Raw genomic sequence first — 22,137 nt, 5'->3', positions numbered from 1 at the left:
TATCCTCTCCAGCATCTGTTGTTTCCTGACTTTTAATGATCATCATTGTAACTGGCATGAGCTGGTATCTCACTGTGGTTTTGATTTGCATTTCTCTAATGACAGGTGATGATGAGCTTTTTTCATATGTTTGTTGGCTGCATAAATGTCATCTTTTGAAAAGTGTCTGTTTAAATCCTTCGCCACTTTTTGATGGGGATATTTTTTTTCTTGTAAATTTGTTTAAGTTCCTTGTAGATTCTGGATATTAGCCCTTTGTCAGATGGATAGATTGCAAAAATTTTCCCCCATTCTGTAGGTTGCCTGTTCACTCTGATAGTTTCTTTTGCTCTACAGAAGCTCTTCAGTTTAATTAGATCCCATTTGTCAATTTTGGCTTTTGTTGCCATTGCTTTTGGTGTTTTAGTCATGAAGTCTTTGCCCATGCCTATGTCCTGAATGGTATTGCCTAGGTTTTCTTCTAGGATTTTTATGGTTTTAGGTCTGACGTTTAAATCTTTAATCCATCTTGAATTAATTTTTGTATAAGGTGTAAGGAAGGGGTCCAGTTTCAGTTGTCTGCATATGGGTAGCCAGTTTTCCCAACACCATTGACTAAATAGGTAATTCTTTCCCCATTGCTTGTTTTTGTCAGGTTTGTCAAAGATCAGATTGTTGTAGATGTATAGTGTTATTTCTGAGGTCTCTGTTCTGTTCATTGGTCTATATATCTGTTTTGGTATGAGTACCATGCTGTTTTGGTTACGGTAGCCTTGTAGTATAGTTTGAAGTCATGTGGCATGATGCCTCCAGCTTTGTTGTTTTTGCTTAGGATTGTCTTGGCTATACGGGCTCTTTTTTTGGTTCCATATGACATTTAAAGTAGTTTTTTCTAATTCTGTGAAGAAAGTCCATGGCAGCTTGATGGGAATAGCACTGAATCTGTAAATTACTTTGGGCAATATGGCCCTTTTCATGATACTGATTCTTCCTATCCATGAGCATGGAATGTTTTCCCATTTGTTTGTGTCCTCTCTTATTTCCTTGAGCAGTGTCATGTACTTCTCTTTGAAGAGGTCCTTCACATCCCTTGTAAGTTGGATTCCTAGGCTTTTTATTCTCTTTGTAGCAATTGTGAATGGGAGTTTACTCATGATTGGGCTCTCTGTCTATTATTGGTGTATGGGAATGTTTTTGATTTTTTGCTCATTGATTTTTTTAATCCTGAGACTGCTGAAGTTGCTTATCAGCTTAAGGAGTTTTTGGGCTGAGATGATGGGGTTTTCTAAATATCCAGTCATGTCATTTGCAGGCAGAGACAGTTTGACTTCGTCTCTTCCTGTTTGAATACACTTCATTTCTTTCTCTTGCCTGATTGTCTTGGCCAGCACTTCCAATACTATGTTGAATAGGAGTGGTGAGAGAGGGCATCCTTATCTTGTGCCGGTTTTCAAAGTGAATGCTGCCAGCTTTTTGCCCATTCAATATGATATTGGCTGTGGGTTTGTCATAAATAGCTCTTATTATTTTGAGATACGTTCAATCAATACCTGGTTTATTAAGTGTTTTAGCATGAAGGAGTGTTGAATTTTACAAAGGCCTTTTCTGCATCTATTGAAGATACTCTCCTAAATTTTAAATAACAGGTCAAACATGTTCTAAGTTGCTCTAAATATGACGTGAATTGATGGTAATTCAACAAAGTGGCAAAATTTTCAGGAAACTATAATTCTTTGGGAAATTTCACTTAGACTTCAGAAAATTAAATCTCACTGAAGATTTCAATATGCTGTGTAAGGAGAGGAACCAAAACAAAAGGACAAAAACAGTGTTTTAAATAAGTGCACACTTAGGCTTACTTAGAGAACAGGATGTTTTTATTAGCAGATTTGGGACTTGAGGCATGCAAAACTTTCAGAGAGAGCCATATGTTCTTATGCATGCCAGCCTTGCGACAGTCACGATTCTGTGGTTCTGCAGATGAAAGCAAAACGTTGTATAGTCCTTGTGGCAGGAATGATACCTTTTCCTAAAGCAGCGTCCTTTGGTTATGCTAAGCTGTTATTTGGCTGAGTGGCTTTGCACTAAATATATCTAGAGCGATGTTGTAAAATTATAAATCTTATGTTTCTCCCTGCTATGGACTGAATGTTTGTGTTCCCCCAAATATACGTTGAAGCCCTAACCCCTAATGTGATGGTATTTGGAGATGGGACCCTTGGGAGGTGTTTAAGGTTATATGAGTTCGTGAGGGTAGGACCCTGCTGATGGAATTTGTGCCCTTATAAGAAGAGGAAGAGGAAAAGGGAGGGAGGTGGGGGGAGGTAGGGAAGAGAGAGAGAGAGAGAAAGAGAGAGAGAGAGACAGACAGAGAGAGAGAGAGAGCATCTTTCTCTCTCCACACAACCACAGAGGAAGGTTTATGTGAGGACACAGTGAGAAGGCGAAGGCAGCCACATGCAAGCCAGGAATTGAGCGTTCACCAAAAACCAACCATGTTGGCACTCTTATCTTGGGCTTCTAGTTCTAGAACCACAAGAAGGTAAAATTCTGTTGTTTAAGCTTACCCGGTCTCTGGTATTTTGTTATGACAGCCCAAGCTGACTGATAGACTCCCTCATCGCTGTTAGGATGGAAGCCTTAGTTTAGTCCAAAGGGGCTTGCAGGTTCTGGCTTTTGCCAATGTCTTCAGCTTCATCTCAAGTGCTCTCTCCCTCCCTCTCTGATTTTCATCGGTGCTGGTCTCTTGGAGGAGCTATGCTTTCCCTATTTACCCCCTGGGCTTTTGGACATCCTCCTCACAGTATCCTCAGTGCCGGACATACAAAAGACATTCAGTGACTATTTTTAAATGAACAAGTGGTAGAAATTAGAAGGTAGTCAGGTTCTGACCTGTGATGGCAGAGGAGGAGATACTGTGATAGGGAAACAAGCATATAAAAAAGGCAACACATTTGACTGTTGTGTCTGATCATGACTGTTTTAAATGACATGAGTGTGGAGTAGGCCAACTCACTTTCACTCTTTTTTTGGACTTCATCATATTCTCAACAACAATCATAACAGCACATTAATATTACCCTTTAAAAAATAACCTGTTTAAGATAGTACTGTTGGAGATGGTGACCGGAGTTGTTGCTAATTACTCTTTTTTCTGTAACTGCCTTTTGCCCTCAAGGTTTGCCACTGGAAGAGGCATATCTGGTGGGAAAGAGGAAAAGACAAATGCACGGTGGTTCAGGGGAATGATATCAAAGAGAATTAATTAGAAATTGGAAGTTAAAGGAAGTATAAGCAGATCAAATTAGTATAGAGGTTGGTAAACTGTTCCACTGCCTCCTTGTCTGTTAATGTATTCTGGAGCATATATCAGGCCTACATTAGGCACTGGGAAAGAGGGATGAACAAGATCAAAATCACTGCCTTGCAGGAACTCAGAAAGTTTGTAGAGGCATTCATATAAACAACGATAGTTTAAAATACTGTCTAACAAGTGCTGAATAGTTAGGCACAAGGGCCATGGGAGCACAGAGGGGTTTGGAAGTCTTCATGGGGAATGGTATAATTGGCCTAGTGATAATATGATTCAACAGGCCTATAGGCAAAGGAAGGAGATTATGGATTTATTATTGAAGGACAGTAAAACCTAATTGATTTTAATCAGTTCTTGTTCATTTCCAAGAAAATGTTCACCAACAGCTTTTAGCAATATAAACAGTTGTGAAAAGCAAATTTTAAAAAATTTAAAAGATTTTTGCACACTGAAGTTGCATATTGATTATAGCCAACCCAAATAGATCCTTTCCTGGGAACAGAAGTTTGACTGGGTTTGGAATCAGGGGACCTGGGTTTCAGTCCTCTCTCTGTAACACCTGGCTGTCTGACCATAGCATACCTGGTCACTTCACTCCCCACGTCCTTGGCAGTTCTTACTGCTGCTGCCTTCCCCACTCTTCAGCACAAGTGTGTACCCGTGGGATGATATCTTACCATCAAATCATAAGTTTAATTCTACAGTGATTCTTTTTTGATGGTTGGTCAGACCTCCTCTTTCCTACAACCCTCACCCCATGTCAGAAATATCATCCTTCATTTTGCCAAAACAAAATGAAGTTAGACTGCATAGGCTAATGAATGTGTTTATTTCCCTCTCACATTCTCTTTTTTTAAATTTTTTTTATTTTTTTCATTTTTTTTATTATTATACTTTAAGTTTTAGGGTATGTGTGCACAATGTGCAGGTTAGTTACATATGTATACATGTGACATGCTGGTGCGCTGCACCCACTAACTTGTCATCTAGCATTAGGTATATGTCCCAATGCTATCCCTCCCCATCTCACACCAGTTAGAATGGCAATCATTAAAAAGTCAGGAAACAACAGGTGCTGGAGAGGATGTGGAGAAATAGGAACACTTTTACACTGTTGGTGGGACTGTAAACTAGTTCAACCATTGTGGAAGTCAGTGTGGCGATTCCTCAGGGATCTAGAACTAGAAATACCATTTGACCCAGCCATCCCATTACTGGGTATATACCCAAAGGACTATAAATCGTGCTGCTATAAAGACACATGCACACATGTTTATTGCGGCACTATTCACAATAGCAAAGACTTGGAACCAACCCAAATGTCCAACAAGGATAGACTGGATTAAGAAAATGCGGCACATATACACCATGGAATACTATGCAGCTATAAAAAATGATGAGTTCATGTCCTTTGTAGGAACATGGATGAAATTGGAAATCATCATTCTCAGTAAACTATTGCAAGAACAAAAAACCAAACACTGCATATTCTCACTCTTAGGTGGGAATTGAACAATGAGAACACATGGCCTCTCACATTCTCTTACTTAACCTCTGCTTGCCAGCTTAGTGAACTAGTGTACTAAAGAACTCTGGTAACATGAGTTGATTTGATAAGAAAACTTAATATAGGTCCCTTCTAGAAAATGCACTCTCAGAAGAGAATTGCATTTTGAAATATAAATCTCAAGTTCATCACTCCAGTTCATCACTCCATAACAGGTGCCCACAGGCACATTATTTTGCTTTTCAAGATCATCTGGAATGATGCCATTTAGACTAATTGCCCTCAAACTTTTAATTTACCTGGATTTTTGGAAAGTATCTTTGTTTCCTCATTCAGCCACATGTTTGTCTGAGGTAGAAGCATTTTGGAAGTTTACAGTCACCACATCCATGAGTTTTCATATGATGTCACCTTGTTCTTAGGTAACAGGACAAATATTGATGCTCATAGATTGACACTAATCTCTTGCATTGGTGAAGTACTTTACAATTGACAAAGCACTTACTCAATTATACTGTACAGTCTTCACATAATTTCATGTATAACTGTCTTGTGAGGTAGCTTTTAGTTATCCACATATTAGAAAAGTTAAGAGGTAAGACATTTTGCCCACAGTTTTCAACCTAGTAAGTAGCACACAATGTCCATTAACAGCAGAATGAATAAACAAAATATGGATTATCCATACAATGAAATATTATTCAGCCATAAAAGGAATGAAGCAGTGATACATGTCACAACATGAGGAACCTTGAAAACATAATGCTATGTGAAACAAGCCAGAGACAAAACACCACATAATTATATGATTTCATTTATATAAAATGTCCATAGTAGGTAAATCCATAGAGACAGAAGTGTATATGTGGTTACCAAGGGTGGAATGGAGTTGGGGGAAGGAGCCTGGGCAGTGAAGGCTGTAAAAAAATTCTTTTTGGTATGATGAAAGCAGTGTAATATTAGAGTATGGTGATGATTACATAACTCTGTAAATACACTAAAAATCACTGGATTGTGTACTTTAAATGGGTGAACTTTATGGGATATAAATGATATCTTTACAAAGTAATGCATTCTTCTTTCCCCTACATTCCAGAGCTAAAGGACAAGTAACTTCAAAAGTGCTGCCTCCGGGCTCCCTTCCTGGTACCTATTCTGCTTCACTTTTGCCACATCATGAGAAGGGGTACCCAGTCTCTTAAGTCTTTTCTTTCTAAATATTCCTCTATCTCTTCCTCTCAGGTCTCACTTGAACAACTAAAGGGGCAGCCTCCTAGAATCCTGGTATTCACTACCTACCACTCACTGGCAGATGTTGACATTAGCACATTACTAAGCCTAAGCAGAATTAAGAGAAAAGGAAGCCATTAGTGCCAGGTTGGAATCCTGCAATAGGACTTAGCACCTGTCCTCAGTTTAATGTATGAGTATAAGCACCCTGAATCTATAGAAAATCCAGAAATGTCCATTATTTATAAAATGCTCCCTATATATTTGTGTTTGTGCATGTGTGAGATTTGTATTTATGTAAGAGTATGACATATAGCTACAGTTGACCCTTGAACAATACTTATTTGAACTGTGGGGTCCACTTATACATGAATTTTTTTTTTCAACCAAACGTGGATGGAATATAGAATATTCATGGGATGTGAGCCCTGCCTATGCAGAGGACCAACTTTTTGTATATGTGGGTTCTACAGGGCCAACTGAGGGACTTGAGCATATAAGATTTTGGTAGACACAGGGGTTCTAGGTTCTAGAACCAATGCCCTGCATACACTGAGGGACAACTCTATTGGCACAGAGTTGATTGAGGCAGTAGGAAATGGGAAGATAAAGCTGGCAGCTCTTTCCACACATGGAAAGCATAATAGGAAAGAAGGGCGTAAGTTAGCAGGTAGGTGGTGTGGGATTCAGGGACATTACTCTGCGTATATGTTTCATCTATTGCAGCAGCCTTTCCTGTTACATACTTATACCCTGTGGGGGCAGCGGACAAGTACAGTTCTGATACCTGGGACTGTGCGAAGAAAGCAAGCCAGGAATTTGTGTGATAGGGGAGCCTCCACAGTTTCTCGTTTGATTCAGCATAAGCCTGCATTGTTGGGGTATCTCCAGGAAGTCAGCAGCAGTACAGGCAGCAGACCTCACGGCTTAGGGTGGAAGCAAAGTGGAGCATCTGTCAGTGCATAGCCTTCTTAAGCAGTGATGAGCTGCTTAGCATTCAGGACATTCAGCCCAATATTATAAATGAAATGTGTTTGTGTGTTTATATGTGTGTGTATGTATGTATGGATATGTATGTCTGCCCTGTCACTGGAAGGCTTTTTAAATTTTTTGATTTAGATCATAGAATTTCTAGAGATATTAATTTTCAAATTTTATACCTCAGACAGGAATCCATCTTCCTGAGTTTTGTGTAGTTATATTTTTGGTCCTAATTTGTCAGTAAACAGGACTTTTATTTCCTCCATAGAGAAGTCAGTGATTTTTCTGTCTGGGGTCTCTTCTTGCATGCCCCCTGGTTGTCCATCCACTTTCATGACTACCTCTGCAGTCTCTTCATATCTCTTTCTTATTGTTACCTAAGGTAAAGTTTATGATTTATTATTGTATCTGTGAGCATGGTGCCAGTAGCTTCCTTCGGCTTAGGAAGGAAGAACATTTATCTCAGGATAGAGCTTCACTGCCACATTTGGTGACATAAAATGCTATATGGAGAACTGACTATACTGAGGTGTGAAATACATGTAGGAAGTCTCTCAAATACATTCAGATATCCATCGGCTTGCAGTTTGTCCCTGATGTTGGCTTTCTGTGAAGCCGAAGTGCCTACCTTGAATGGATGGAAAAAAACTGTCCAAGTCTTTGTGCCCTGTAGCCATCAGTTACTGTGCTTTTCATGAGCATTGCCTGTGGTTCCAAATGATATTTCTATAGGCAGAAAGTGAGATGGAAGAGGGCAGTATTGTACACAAAAATATGAGGATGTGAACAGAGCAGGACTGTTCACAACAGCAAAGACTTGGAACCAACCCAAATGCCCATCAATGATAGACTGGATAAAGAAAATGTGGCACATATACACCATAGAATACTATGCAGCCATAAAAAAGGATGAGTTCATGTCCTTTGCGGGGACATAGCTGAAGCTGGAAACCATCATTCTCAGCAAACTAACACAGGAACAGAAAACAAAACACCACATGTTCTCACTCATAAGTGGGAGTTGAACAATGAGAACACATGGACACAGAGAGGGGAACATCCCACACTGGCGCCTGTCAGGGGGTGGGGGGCTAGGGGAGGGATAGCATTAGGAGAAATACCTAATGTAGATGACAGGTTGATGGGTGCAGCAAACCACCATGGCACATGTATACCTATGTAACAAACCTGCATGTTCTGCACATGTATCCCAGAACTTAAAATATAATTTTAAAAAATAAGAAAAAAAGTAAATGAATAAATAAATAGAATTTATCTGAGAAAAAAATATGAGGATGTAGTTCCTATTATCTGATTCCTAGTGTCCTTTGGATCATGCTTATTTTGTCTCTAAGCCCATTGTATTAACCTACATCACATATACGCAGTTTGCACTGCTGGAAGCTATTAGGCTCTGTAATATTGACTCTGAAATGATTGTTTCAGCCGCACCCTACTGCTACCTCCTTGCCCATCCTCTGAGCTTGCTTATACTCATTAGGGAAACTTCTTTGACTGTTATGACCTCTTTCTTTCCTGATTATCCCTTCACTTTCTGTTTTTTGGTTTTGGTTGTTTTCGTTGGTTCTTTCCCTGCCTCATCTTTAATTGTTGGTGATGCTCAGGGTTCCTTCCTTGACTCATAGCTGTACTCTGGAGATGCATGTTCTCCCTGAGCAGTCACCTTTGAGCTCTGGCAGCTCTGAAATATATGCACTCTCCTGTGCATATGCCACATTTTTTGCTTGTTTGCTTTTTGTCTTGTAGGAACTTCTGTGTAATAAAGCTTCTTCCCTAATCCCATGTCTGTTCATCTGGCTTACTTACTCCTTTCAGAATCAGCCCAGCCTACAGGAAGCTTTTCCCAGCCTACTCTTCTCTCTCAACTATGTTCTAATTGTCCATGAGGGTATTCTGTACTTTTGTTAATGTATGTACACCATTGTATTGAAATGATTTGTTTATATATACAGTCATCTAAACAAAACTGCAGGTTCCCAGACAGCATGTGCCTGTTTTATTTGCATTTAAAACCTTCAGTGCTTGCAAAGTCCTAGGTATATAGTAGGCATTCAATTTGAGTGCTGCTATATTCATTCCATTTGGTGGATTTAATCTTAAGATGTTTTTGTCTCTTTTTTTCTGAAGAATGGAACTTGCACCAAAATAACCCTAATCTGAAAAAAAGAATGTGTCATGGCATTTTCTTTTCAAGCACCTTGCATAGTACTTTCTCTTTACCTCCCTTTCCTAATATATGGTCTGCCTGTGTTGTACTATACATAGTACTGCAGCAGGTAGAAATTGTAGCAGTTAGGGTTCTCCAGAGAAACAGAATGGTGAGACATGGATATACATACATACATACTTATATATACACACACACATATACATACATATATACGTGTGTGTGTGTATATACATACATATATATATATAGAGAGAGAGAGAATTTTATTTCAAGGAATTGCCTCACGTGATTTTATATGTATATATATATAGAGAGAGAGAGAGACAGAGAGAGAGAGAATTTTATTTCAAGGAATTGCCTCACGTGATTTTATATATATATATATATATATATATAGAGAGAGAGAGAGAGAGAGAGAGAGAGAGAGAGACAGAGAGAGAGAGAATTTTATTTCAAGGAATTGCCTCATGTGATTATGTTTGACAAGTCAGAACTTCGCAGGTCAGGTCAGCAGGCTTGGAAACTCTTGCTCAGAAGCTGATGCTTCAGTCTAGAGGCAGAATTCCTTCTTCCTCAGAGTCAGCTCAGCTTTGTTCTTAGGGCTTTTCCATTGATTGGATGAGGCCCACCCACATTATGAAGGATAATCTTCTTTACTTGAAGTCAACAGATTGTAGATGTTAACCATTTTCACAAAACAGCTTCACAGCTGTTGCATTAGTTTGATTGAATAAGTGGATACTGTAGACTTGCGAAGTTGATGCATGCAACTCACCATCACAGAAATAAGCATGAAATTTGTAGTTGTAACGTATCTTAGAACTCTTCTGATTACCCAGGTCCACCCTGTTGTGGCTCCATTTTGTGGATGAGGAAACAGGCCCAGGGTAGTTTGTAGTTTCAATTCACAAAACTGGTTAGTAGAAAGGGGCTAGCCAGAAATTTTCTCTTAACAAATGAGAAATCCTGATTGACTTGCTTTGGCCTTATCAACAGAGTCATCAAGCATTAGGTTCTAGACCACTTATTAACCAGCTCAGAAATCCCAGAGTAATTATTAGCACTTTTTTCTTTTCTTTATGAGTTGCTTTTTTTTTTCTCAAGGGGATTTATGACTAGCTTTAAATAGAATTCGAAAAACTACTACATGTCATAAATCTGACCTCAAGTCTTAGAGTCTGTTATTAGCAGATACTGTCTTTTTATATTTTCTGTAACTTCAATGGCTTATTGCAGTGGACTATGAAAATGTATAAAATTTTTTCCTATTGCCAGGGATGGGAAACTATGGAAATGTCATCCCTGCTTGCTGAACTGCCCTCTTAAATTGCCCCTTATCTGATGATGAACTAAATTATTTGGGGGAGTTGAAAAATAGAGAAATGCCAGTTATTTTTTATTCAGCACATTGTATATACTCAAAACATTTTCTGTAAGGCAAAAACAGGAAACCTTGCAAATGAAACTGTGGGTAATATGTAGTTATAAACCATCTTTCCAGGAAGGAGCTGAAAGCTCTGCATGATCCCTCTATTATAAATTTTTCCAACTCCTTTTGAAGGATGTTAGGTAATTTGCCCCATAGTCTATGGGAATTTTTCACCTTGGGGAAATGGGGCTGAGAAAGTTATTACTTTTAACCCCAGTGAACCACACCAGAAACAATTACAGCATCATACAAATCAATTTCTGCATTTTCCATAAACTGTTTGGCAAGGAACAAAATAGGCTGGAAGCTGGGAAAAAGGCCAAGTACTTAACTCACTCAAACTCATTTTAAAGTTTTTAGCTCTAGATATTCAAAGAAAATCAGTGTTCATCCTGTTGAATTCATGGGAACATCACTGTTTTTTATATTATATAAAAGGAAACTTTCCAATTTTCTTAAATATACAATTTTTTGATAGAAATAAAATTATCTCAATTTAGATAGACAAAATGCCTTTACTCATTTTCTAAGAAAATCTTAAATTTCCGGATAGGAAAATAAATATATATTTTTTGAAATCCATTTTCAAAACATCATGGCATTTAAGCATTCCAACTTAATGACAGCTGAGAAAGACTGGTGTGAGACATATACTGCATAAAGTGAATCCACCCTGTCTATTATACATGGGGATACCACCATCTGGAAAAACAAGATCTATGTATATTTAGCCAAATACCAAAAGAATACTGCTGAAATTTTACTCTCCTGTTTCCCTCTAAGTATTTGATATGTCATCAAGTATTGTATTGTATTTTTTAAATGTTTTGGTACTTTACTAAATAACAAAGAGCTTTTGCACAGAGTCAGAGGATGGTCTTTTATTTATTATCAGAGGTGATGCCTTTCTATAAATATTGAGAATACAGTAGTGTCCTACAGGGATAGCTATTTCGTCTTTCTAAAGAGCTTGTGCATTAAGTAATGTTGTTCTTTAATAGTGCACTTAAATTACATTTAGATTTTTTTGCTAAATGTGTGAAATCAGTTTAAAATTCCATCTTTCATTTAAGACTGCTTATTAAGGAATAATAATTCCTTATTTAAATTATGATTTTTGACAGTTGACAAAGTGCTTTTACACATATTTTGTCATCTAATTCTAAAAACAGATCTAGTGTTAGATGATGTTGGTTTTCATTCCTGAGGTGAAGAAATTGAGGCAGCAAGAGTTTAGGCATTTTCTTTTTCACGCAACTATTAGGTGACATTTCCAAGACTGGAATTCATGTGTCTTGACTCTAAATCCAATCTTTAAAAACCCTTGCCTAAAGTGGCTCTCATTTACTGAATTGTCAACGGTATTTCTTTGTACATATAAATAAATTATTTTATGGATTGCCCCATAATGCAGATTAGGCAGGATAATTTATGAATTCTGATTTCTACTCTTAAAACCTATGCATACTTAATTTATAGAATGTTAATTAAAGTAATTCTGTTTTAATATGAGTAAAATTATGGTGATTTTTCAAAAAAGTATTTTGGAAAAGTATTATGTTTATTTTCTATCAAATGTATGTGGGTATACACACAAAAACACATTTGCCTACATATGTGTGTGTTTATATATGCAAATATGTGCATATGCATATAAACTAAAATACATGTATTTAGATGGCAGCAAGATTAAGAAAATAATTAGGTCATTAATACTAATTGCAGTTGTAATGAAAGTTGTATAGTGGATGAATGCAGAATAGTTAAAATGAAGATAGAATTTTCTTTAGCCTTGGCTGTAAGTAAAATGTAATACATCACAGTTTGTTGAATTTTCTTACTCTTTCCCTGTTTTTGATAGAGTAAAAGATATACTTTGGAGGGGAGATTAAACTCCTAAGAGATACAGACCAATGCCGACTCATAGTTAAGGGTCCTTATTTAATTTACATGCAATTTTTGGTTTTAGAATAATTCATTGAGATATATATTTTCTGCTCTGCTCTTCAAGCGCTATGTTAATTACTGAAGTCTCAGACATTTTCAAATAAAAGAACCTGTGATATATGATCTCTTCCATTAACAGCTTACAATTCATATGAGCAAATATGCTTAGCAGTTTTACTCAACGAGTAGTTTGTTCCAGGTAATCCAACAGATGATGTCTCATTAAGAGTACAGAGGAAGTCTGATAACTTCCAGCTCAGATGGGGAGTCACAGATGATGGAGAAGGTGTCATCTGGGTGGGCGTTTTTGGCAATTGGTAGAATTCGAAGAGTAGAAAAGGAAATAGTTTCAGGTACAAAGCAAAGGGAACAAACAGCACATTTGGTGGATGGTAAGGAAACCTGGCTTTGCATCATGAATAGTGGCTGAACAAAATCAGGGAAATTAAGAGGTAAATAAACTGGCAGTGTGGGAGGTATGAATAAATTTGGTCTTAAGTCTATTGAATTTCACTGATGATGCGGTTTTCAAGGAGACCTTTTTAAATGGCAGTTTGGAGGCACAGTGGTTGGCTCTTAAGCATTTAGTAAACGAAATGCAATGCTGGGAAGAATGAGAGCCACCCCTAGAGGATGGAATGTCTCCTGCGTAGAGGTGACAGCTAACTGGGGGAGGATGAGTCATTATTGGAAAGCAGGACAACATCCTTTGGGCTGAGAACAGTGGCCATTTATTTAAGCTGTCGCTGGCTGGTGGTTCTCTTTGACATTTTTCTTATTTGGTATATGGAAAAAATATAGCATAAGACATCCACTACTGCAGGCTTAAAAATAAGACTTTTAATTTAAAACATGAGTTGATTGTATTATTTATTTTCTTTTTTGAAATTTGAGCTGTTTGAAATGCCATCCCAGAATGAGGTGAGCAGTCTTATTTGCCTTGATTTGTGCTACCTCTAAGTCATCTTAACATTAGTATTCACAAAACTACATTGCAGTGAAATTCAACAAATCTTTACTGAATACCTCTTATGAGGAAGACGATAAAGAATAAGAGGAAAAAGAGATTTTTAGTTTGTTTGGAATACAGAGTGTATGGGAAGTATAATAGATTAGAAGTATAAAGTCTCAATGTTGTACTAAATGGGCACCATTGAAGGTTTTGAACCATCAATGTTTTTAGGTTTTTAAATGGTACAGGAGAGTTGTTTTTAGGAGTTGTTTTTAGTTTTTTGGATGATATAGGGGGACATATTGGTTCACTTGTTCTGTTTGATTCGCATATTTTTACTTTTAAATAGGTGAACAGTTTCTCAAATGGCAAATATGTTAGTCAAAGTATACTTAGTGGCATCAGATAACATTCAGTACTGTGAAGTGTCAATTTTAGATATCACCTCAGTGGAAAAATAGTAGCATCAAATAAACAGTACCAGGTAAGGAGAAACAGAGCTCTTCATTATTGGCCAGATGGACTCAGCAAGCCTGTGTTCCTCACCTTGATCCTTTTGCATAAAACAAAAGGAAGTTTTAATAACATTATTTAAAGAAAAGGAAGAAAAAATGTTTGCCATACTCCTAAGGAATGAGTCAGTTGTTACATAGTCCGCTGTTAAATTCAGGGCCTTGATATATTTAGCTCCTTTGTGACTTGGAAAAATAGCCCAGAGAACAATATAGATGTTATTTTTAATATTACTTTTTCCCCCAGGAATCTAATTACGTAAGAAATTTTTTATATCAACCAACCATTCAGGCCAGTATAAGTGTATCAGTACCTAACTGCTAACATCATTCTCTATATTTGGTGAACTGTCTCTCTCAGCAGCTCAAATGTCAGTTTTTATAGAGAAGAGAAAAGCTCTCTCTTGTTCGCATTCTCATTGAGGCACTCCTCCCTCCTTCTTCCTTTCCCTCTCTTCTTCCCTCTCTCTTTTTTGAACACACACACACACGCACCCCAAATAGTTAAAGCCAATGGATTGATGACTTGACCCCATTGTGTTATCAAGACTAGTTCTGAATTACTAATGGCCAGTGGGATCCAAGTATCTCATTTGATAGAGTGATGCAGCTACTGTGGTGCTATGCTGTTGATGGATGCAAGAAGAGGGGAAATTAAAATCACTCTATATTTAACAGTATAGGATTGAAAGTGTGATGTAAGCCCTTGTGCTTTTGATAAGGGAAATGGTTTATTCACTAGAGTTGTCAAAATGTGATTAACACAGGGTTACCAGGATTCTCTATTAATGAAAGCATCTCTCAGCTATATATTCCTTGTGTGTCTGTTTTTTAAATGAAATTAAATATCACAGGTCACAGGTCACATGAGGGGTCTATCTATAATGATTCTCTTTGACAACAAATGGAATTTTGGAATATAGTGAGTTTCCTGACATTGGAGACAGCCATGTAGAATGGAGACAACAATTGATTTGGGGTTTTGTAGAAAATATTTTTTATTGTGTGGGAATTCAGCTAGATTAGAGTTTCCTAGCCCAAACTTAGTGGTAAACCATGTACTTGAAAAATAAGACAAGAGGGGACTGACATGTGAGCTAAAACTGTTGTCACTGAGCAAAATGAGAGATAGGGAATCAGTGTGACAGTAAAAATTGGTTTGGTGATAGGGACAATATTAATAACCTTTAAGACCCCCTCTATTCATGAGTTTCTGTAACTTAAACCTGAATATGCTGGTCAACTCACTGGCACTTGAAAAAAAATTTTTTTTTTTGAGTCTGAGTCTCACCTGTCACCCAGGCTGGAGTGCAGTGGCACGATCACGGCTCACTGTGGCCTCAACCTCCTGAGCTCAAGCAATTCTTTCACCTCAGCCTCCAGAGTATCTGGGACCACAGGTGCACACTACCATGTTCAACTAATTTATTTTTATTTTCGTAGAGACAGAGTCTTACTATGTTGCCCAGGCTGGTCTCGGAAATCCTGGGCTCAAGCGATCCTCCTGCCTCAGGCTCCCAAAATGCTAGGATTACAGGTGTGAGCCACTGTGCCTGGCCTAGTAGGTTCTTAACTGAATTCTAACCCCCGCACCCAATTTCTAGTTTGCTAAAAACCCTTAAGAATGCAGGCCAAGAAGCTGGCTTGCCAAACAAGATCACAGTTGGTACAGGCTTCAGGTTAGGTGGTATTGATGTCAGAAAAATCCTAAATCTGTGAAGACTGCTGAAATAGGGGATCATCAGTCAGCATCACTCAGGGCACAAGTTAAGTGAGAGGGCTGATATCAAGGATTAAGAGTTAAGGCAGTGGGTACACCTCTAGCCTTGTGAGTCTAATGGAACTTCTGACGGAGACATCCAGCACCACGGACAGCTCTTCAGAGCTGTTGGGTGGATGTAAAAACTCCTAGGGGTTTTTCCTGGAAAAACTGCTTCTACTTCTTCCTAGCTAAAGATGTCTACTATACACAAGTATCGGACTTTATGCAACCCTGTCTTTCCTCATCTTCAATGTAGTAATAATAAATGTTCTATATAGTTCTCTGGGTACACATATTAAATGATAAATTGAAAGTATGTGTCAGTGATACAAATTTAATAACCTTTCACTTTGAATCATTGCCCTTTATCTACCTAAGATTGTATTATGTCAAGGAAAATTGCCAGCTTCTTCTTAAATTATGAAATAACAGTTAAATGAACTGATGGGAGAAACTGTGATATGGTAAACAGATATACATTTTATTGGTGAGAGATAGGAACTAGGATTTATTGTATACCATGTAGGTTCAGACATATGCTCTTATAATTCTTATGCCATTTAATTTTCATAACCACTCTGTGTACCTATCAAGGAATGGAGGGGTCAGTCCATGTCATGCTCTTCCACTGTGCCATATTTCTCCTATTTCTACTGATGGGATGGAATGGGTGACATCTGGTATGCAGGGTCAGAGTGATGATAGAATTCCAACTTGTGGCTGTCCTAAGAGTGGTCTCTTCTGAGTGTTTTCCTGATGGCAGGAAGTGGGAGTGAAGGACAGATAGAGGGGGTAAGCAACACAGCTCAGGTCCCCCAACAAGGAGATATCAGAGCATTCCTGGCCAGGAGATGGAGCAGGATATCCAGGGGCCCTTTGGAATGAGGTAAACCAGGTTGTTGCTGAGCTTACTGTGGGTTGGTCATGGTAGGAATCTTCTCAAAGACCCTCAACCTAGCTGCTATTGAAGGAAATGAAAAACCATACTTTGATATCTGTGTGCGATAACTTTATGTAATACAGTGACAACTTAGGGAAAAGCATCTATCTTTACAATTAGGGTATTTTAAAGGGAATGAAAAGGTCTTCGTGCCATTAACATTTAGTATTTGTGTCTTTGATAAAACCAGAGTATCTTTTGTGTGATCCGTTTGTATTTAATTTGAATCATTATTTCAGAATATAAAAGTGTATCTAATTTTTTTATTTTTATTTTTTGAGACAGAGTCTCGCTGTCGCCCAGGCTGGAGTGCAGTGGTGGGATCTCCGCTCACTGCAGGCTCCGCCCTCCCGGGTTCACACCATTCTCCTGCCTCAGCCTCCTTAGTAGCTGGGACTACAGGTGCCCGCCACCACACCCAGCTAATTTTTTTGTATTTTTGGTAGAGACGGGGTTTCACCGTGTTAGCCAGGATGGTCTCGATCTCCTGACCTCGTGATCCGCCCGCCTCGGCCTCCCAAAGTGCTGGGATTACAGGTGTGAGTCACTGCGCCCGGCCCTAATTTTTTCTGAACATGAATTTTACATGTGGTTAGTGACTGTTTGCATTTGTTATTTGACAAATATAAAATGTATCATAATGGAAAATGATCAAGTAGCAAAGAAGTGCCTTCAACAGCTTTCTATATGTTTTGTCTTATGTACATAAGGATGTAGACAGCTTTATGAGACAGACTATACTATACAAGTACTTTTGTCTGAAGATTAGCTGGGCTGAGACTTTTTTTCTTTTCATAACAGTTTGATAGATGTTTGTGATTATCTTTTCAATAGCCCATTTAGGACTAGGTTGAAGAAGCAGCAGTTTTCTGCATAGGTAGCATTTGAGATCCATTATCAGAGGGAAATGATTATTGTATGATGCTGTTGTCCCTTAGAACTTTCAAGAGGAAAATGTTAGGATTAGGTAGTTATATAATGATTTGTTTGATAGAAGGAGCACTGAGGTTGAAATCAGAAGATACAAATTTGAATGCTTGCTTCTATACCCACCAGATGCATAGCCTTTAGTAAGTTTTTCAGACCCTCAGAGCCACAGTTTGCTGCTATAAAAATGAGACTCTCCACCTAAGTCAAGGAATGGTTGTGAGATTACATTAGATGACATTTGTGAAAGTGCTTAAAATTTCTAACACATTTTTTAAAGAAACTGTTTATAATAATTCTCCTTTGTGGTTATTTTCTACAGAAAGTGAGTGAGAAGGTTGGAGGAGCTGAAGGAACCAAGCTAGATGATGACTTCAAAGAGATGGAAAGGGTAAGCCTTCACTACTGCCTAGTGTTCCCTTTGACATAAAAATGTCTACCATAATTAGAGGAGAAGAAAGAACGGGAGAGGGCAACTGTTTTCCACTGGTCTCTGAGAATACTACATTTTGTTATTTAAAACTACTTTTCGTGTATATTTTAAAACATAAAATGTAAAATATTCTGTCTTCCCTTTGTACTGTCCTGAGGACAAAACCTCAGTGAAGGTGAGTTTTTCTGGTGGGTTTCATCATCATTTAAAAAAAAATAAGGACAGTGTTGAGCTGATGTTTGAATTAGGGTAAGATGCGTAGAAAAGAAGCTGCAGAATGACATCCCAAATGTTTTTGGGAGAGTTTAGGTCACTTTCTGGCTTTAAGGACCTTCCTTACTGGATGATTGGCCAGAGGCAGCCATGTATAGTGGAGAGAATACAGTTTTAGAGCTTGTCCAACCTTGGCCCAAACTCCCCTTCCTACCATGTGTCGCAAAGTCCATCTATTGATCAGAGCCTCTTTTTAAAATTTTATTATTGTTATTGTTATTATTCTTTTGAGATGGAGTCTTGCTCTGTTGCCCAAGCTGGAGTGCAGAGGCATGATCTTGGCTCACTGCAACCTCCGTTTCCTGGGTTCAAGCGGTCTCCTACCTCAGCTCCCTGAGTATCTGGGATTACAGGCACGCACCACCACGTCTGGCTAATTATTGTATTTTTTGTAGAGATAGGGTTTTACCATGCTGGCCAGGCTGGTCTCAAACTCCTAACCTCAGGTGATCCGCCTGCCTCAGCCTCCCAAAGTGCTGAGATTACAGGCGCGAGCCACTGCACCCAGCAGAGCCCCTTTTTAAGTGAATGTAAAATGAGAAGACTAATACTCATTTGGGGGATTTTAGTTAAGGCTTAAAAATAATGTAGATTATTTAGCTTTCTGCTTAAAAGGTAGGTTCTCAGCAAGTGAGGGTAGAAGTGATGAACAAAACATCGCATTTTATTTTTCTTGGGACATGAGCCATATTTTCGCTTTTACTTTTACTTTAACACTCTTCAGAGCAGGTGATATTTAGGCTTATGATTAAAAGTGTGTGTTACATTGTGCACAGAAACATTTTCGGTCTTAAGTGGGTTGTGGGTAATGGATCTGAGAGTAGCAATCCTGTACTTGAACAGAAGAGGATGTTGCAAACTATGGTACCTAGAAACCGCATTTAAACATTGTTAAGAATATTGCTTTTGTACTTTGTTGTAACAAAGCAATTTTTTAATATTCTGATTTTGATTCTACCAGAAGTTTTTTAGGGACTGGATATTGTTTTAGTCTACATCAGATCCAACAGGCTGCCTCAGTTTTGCTTTTTTTGCTATGTTTGCATGAAGAGTCAAACAAAAAATTCCTAGGTATGCGTTAGTGTAGTGTGAGAAATTAAAAAAAAAAATCTTAGGTAGTTTCTACCTTGTCTTTTTAGTTTTTCTCTTGGTGAGTTTATTGATGAATTCAATAAATATTTTCTTTGTGTCTTCCATGAACCAGGAGGTAGGATATAGACAAGGTTCCTGAGTGCATGAAGTTCGTAGTCTAGTGGCGGGGGCAAACTTGGGGCAAGTAATGACCAGCGTGGCAAGGAGGAAAACTCATGGAGCTACAGAAGCCCAGCACAGAGGAAACTCACCCATACTGCATTGTCAAGGAGAACCTTCCAGATAGTTAAGTGAAGATGGGAAAGAGTTAGCAGAGCCTGGTAAAGGAAACAGCATGCAAGCAGGCAAGAGGGAATGGTTGAGTTCCTGAAAAAAAAAGGATAAGTTGCCAAGAGGCAGGGTCTTGTGAAATCAGACTGCATAGTATTGACCCAGCTGGTCATTCTGGCTAAGTTCTTGAGATAGACCTCACTGATGGATACCCAGTGGTGAGGAGATTTTATACTGGAATTCTGAGTCCCAGCCTTCAGAAGTCTGGAAAACCAGACTCTTACAGCTGAGGCCTGGCACCTACTTCCTCCAACTGGACCAAAGTCTGCATTGGTTCCTATTTCTCATCTCTGGATGGTTCTAAATACCACCTGATCCTCAACCAAAGCTGGTAGCCACTAATATCCATAGTTCTGGAAATAATATTTTACCCATCAATCTTCTACAGCATCTGAGACTCCAGGAACTGACACACATTTCCAGAAATGTCTTGTCTTTGACTCTTCTACTGCCCATAAAATTGGAGTTCCTCACGCTTCATTTGAGCAGCCCATGGGTTAATCCGCCTCTGTCTTCACCCAATCTTGCTTGATCCCTCCTTGTGCTTTGATGCTCCTCCTTCCCAGCACCCCTGGAGAGCATTTATAGTATGCCACGTGGCCAATGTCATGTAATTAATGAAAGATTAGGCAGGTATTTAGGAATTTGGAACTAAGTACCAGGAATCAGAATTTGACACTTCCTTTTAGCATCTGCCAGGACTAAAGGGAATAAGCTAGGCAGCTCACTGTCTAAACTGAGACAAACTAACTTTCTGTTTCTTAAATGAGACTAAAAAGAACAGGAAATTTGGAGAACTGAGTAGAATTTATCACTGAGCAACTAATTAGACCTTTGGAGATTTATTTTGGTGAGAAATATATGCCAGTTTTGCAGACTAATTGAAATAAAAGAGAATCCTCCAAGCATTTTACTTTAGGCAAATACCAACAGACCTTCCTCTGAGTATGAAAGGAAGGTATAAGGATTATTTCTCCTAATTTATAGAAATGTTTCTGAAACTTTTATTTCAAAATATAGATACTCCTGCAGCAAAGTAAACATCTGATTGACTGAAGAACACACTCATGGCTCTTTACGTGGGTTTATACCTGAATAAATTGAGAGATTTAGGTTTCAGTGCAATGTGGCAATTGTTTTACTCTTTTTAATTCTGTATATCTTTTGTTTCTGTGTCTCTATTGCAAATTTTGTACCCTCCACCCATGCTAAATTTACATGAATAGTATAAGATTTCTGTGGTAATTGAAAAGCACTTGCTTTGGATTTAGACTCTCAAATCTTTTCTCGCCTGTTAATTGATTATTCACACAAATGTTTGAGCTCAGTGTTCCCAAGCAGACAGAAGAATTGCCTTTCCATAGTTTGTTTTCTGCTCGTCAGGCATTTGGGGTAGAGAGACCTTTGCTCGTCTGTATTCTCGGAGGTGCAATTAGATAACAAAATGAAATAAATTAGAGGTTTGCTTCAAGCAGCATTACTGGGAGAGAGAAGTGGGTTTTCCTAGGGGTGTTTCTCTAATGAGCCGCCCCAGCCACTCTGTGGCTGAGATGCAGTAAAATCATCATGTGTGTCCCTTAGCTCTGCAGCCCTCCTCTCCCTGAGCTGATTGGATAGAATCCTGCAGCTGTGCTGTCTCTGTAGGATCCCTGCCCATCATTATTTCTCTCCTAAGTGCCTTGCATGGAATTCTTTTTGTTTTCATTTTAAATGCTGACTGTTGCTTACAAGCTTTGTTAAACACAGGCTAAATGTCTTACTCTGGTGCAACATTGGAGGATTTGTTCTTTGAAAAGCTATAGGTTTTTTTGTTAAGAGGAAGTTCTGAAATTTGAAGAACCTCTGGTTCCTTCTCAAATTTTCCTCAGTTGCTGCAATGATTGTGTAGTTTTTTGTTGTGTGTACAGTTACATTCATTAATTTACTTGGAAAGTGCCTCCATGTTAAGGCAGTATCCCTGCCTTCAAGGGGCTTCCAGTTTTGATTTTTAAAAAATTGTGCGTAAATCAGTACCTTACAGAACATAGTGCTTGGTGTCCTGGGGAGGATTCCCATGGAATCTTCAGGCTGGGTATATCAGGCTTCCTAGAAGAGAGAGGGCGTCTGAGCTAAATCCTGAACATGTCTCTTGTCCCTGATTATATGGTTAATTCAGAATTCTAAGCTGAGGAATATAGTATCTGTTTTGCAGCCTGAAAATTATTCTGGGAAATCCCTTCTGTTGAACCCAGAAGATGTCCTAGGGATAGAAACATGTCTATAGGCCCTTTAATAAAAATGGGATTCTTTTTAAGGAGCAACCTTGAGTTTTAAGAAGAGCAAGTTGTTGAGAAAGAATG

General features: G+C 38.4%; 1 protein-coding gene across 2 annotated transcripts in view; it reads left to right on the top strand.

The window, feature by feature from the left end:
* SH3GL2 (SH3 domain containing GRB2 like 2, endophilin A1) overlaps nt 1-22,137 on the top strand; it is a 214,130-nt gene that overhangs the window by 147,844 nt on the left and 44,149 nt on the right. Inside the window, exon 2 of one of the 2 annotated variants that reach the window (XM_520501.8) lies at nt 17,993-18,061. In XM_520501.8, coding sequence (XP_520501.3) covers nt 17,993-18,061 — 69 coding nt within the window. Of the gene's footprint in view, nt 1-17,992; nt 18,062-22,137 lie in introns of those variants that run through there. The other variant, XM_009456358.5, reaches the window with a different exon arrangement.

This window comes from Pan troglodytes, chromosome 11, assembly GCF_028858775.2.
Source record: "Pan troglodytes isolate AG18354 chromosome 11, NHGRI_mPanTro3-v2.0_pri, whole genome shotgun sequence".
Classification (NCBI taxonomy): domain Eukaryota; kingdom Metazoa; phylum Chordata; class Mammalia; order Primates; family Hominidae; genus Pan; species Pan troglodytes.
Note: the sequence above shows the minus strand (reverse complement) of the source record. Positions and strands in the feature narration are given on the sequence as shown.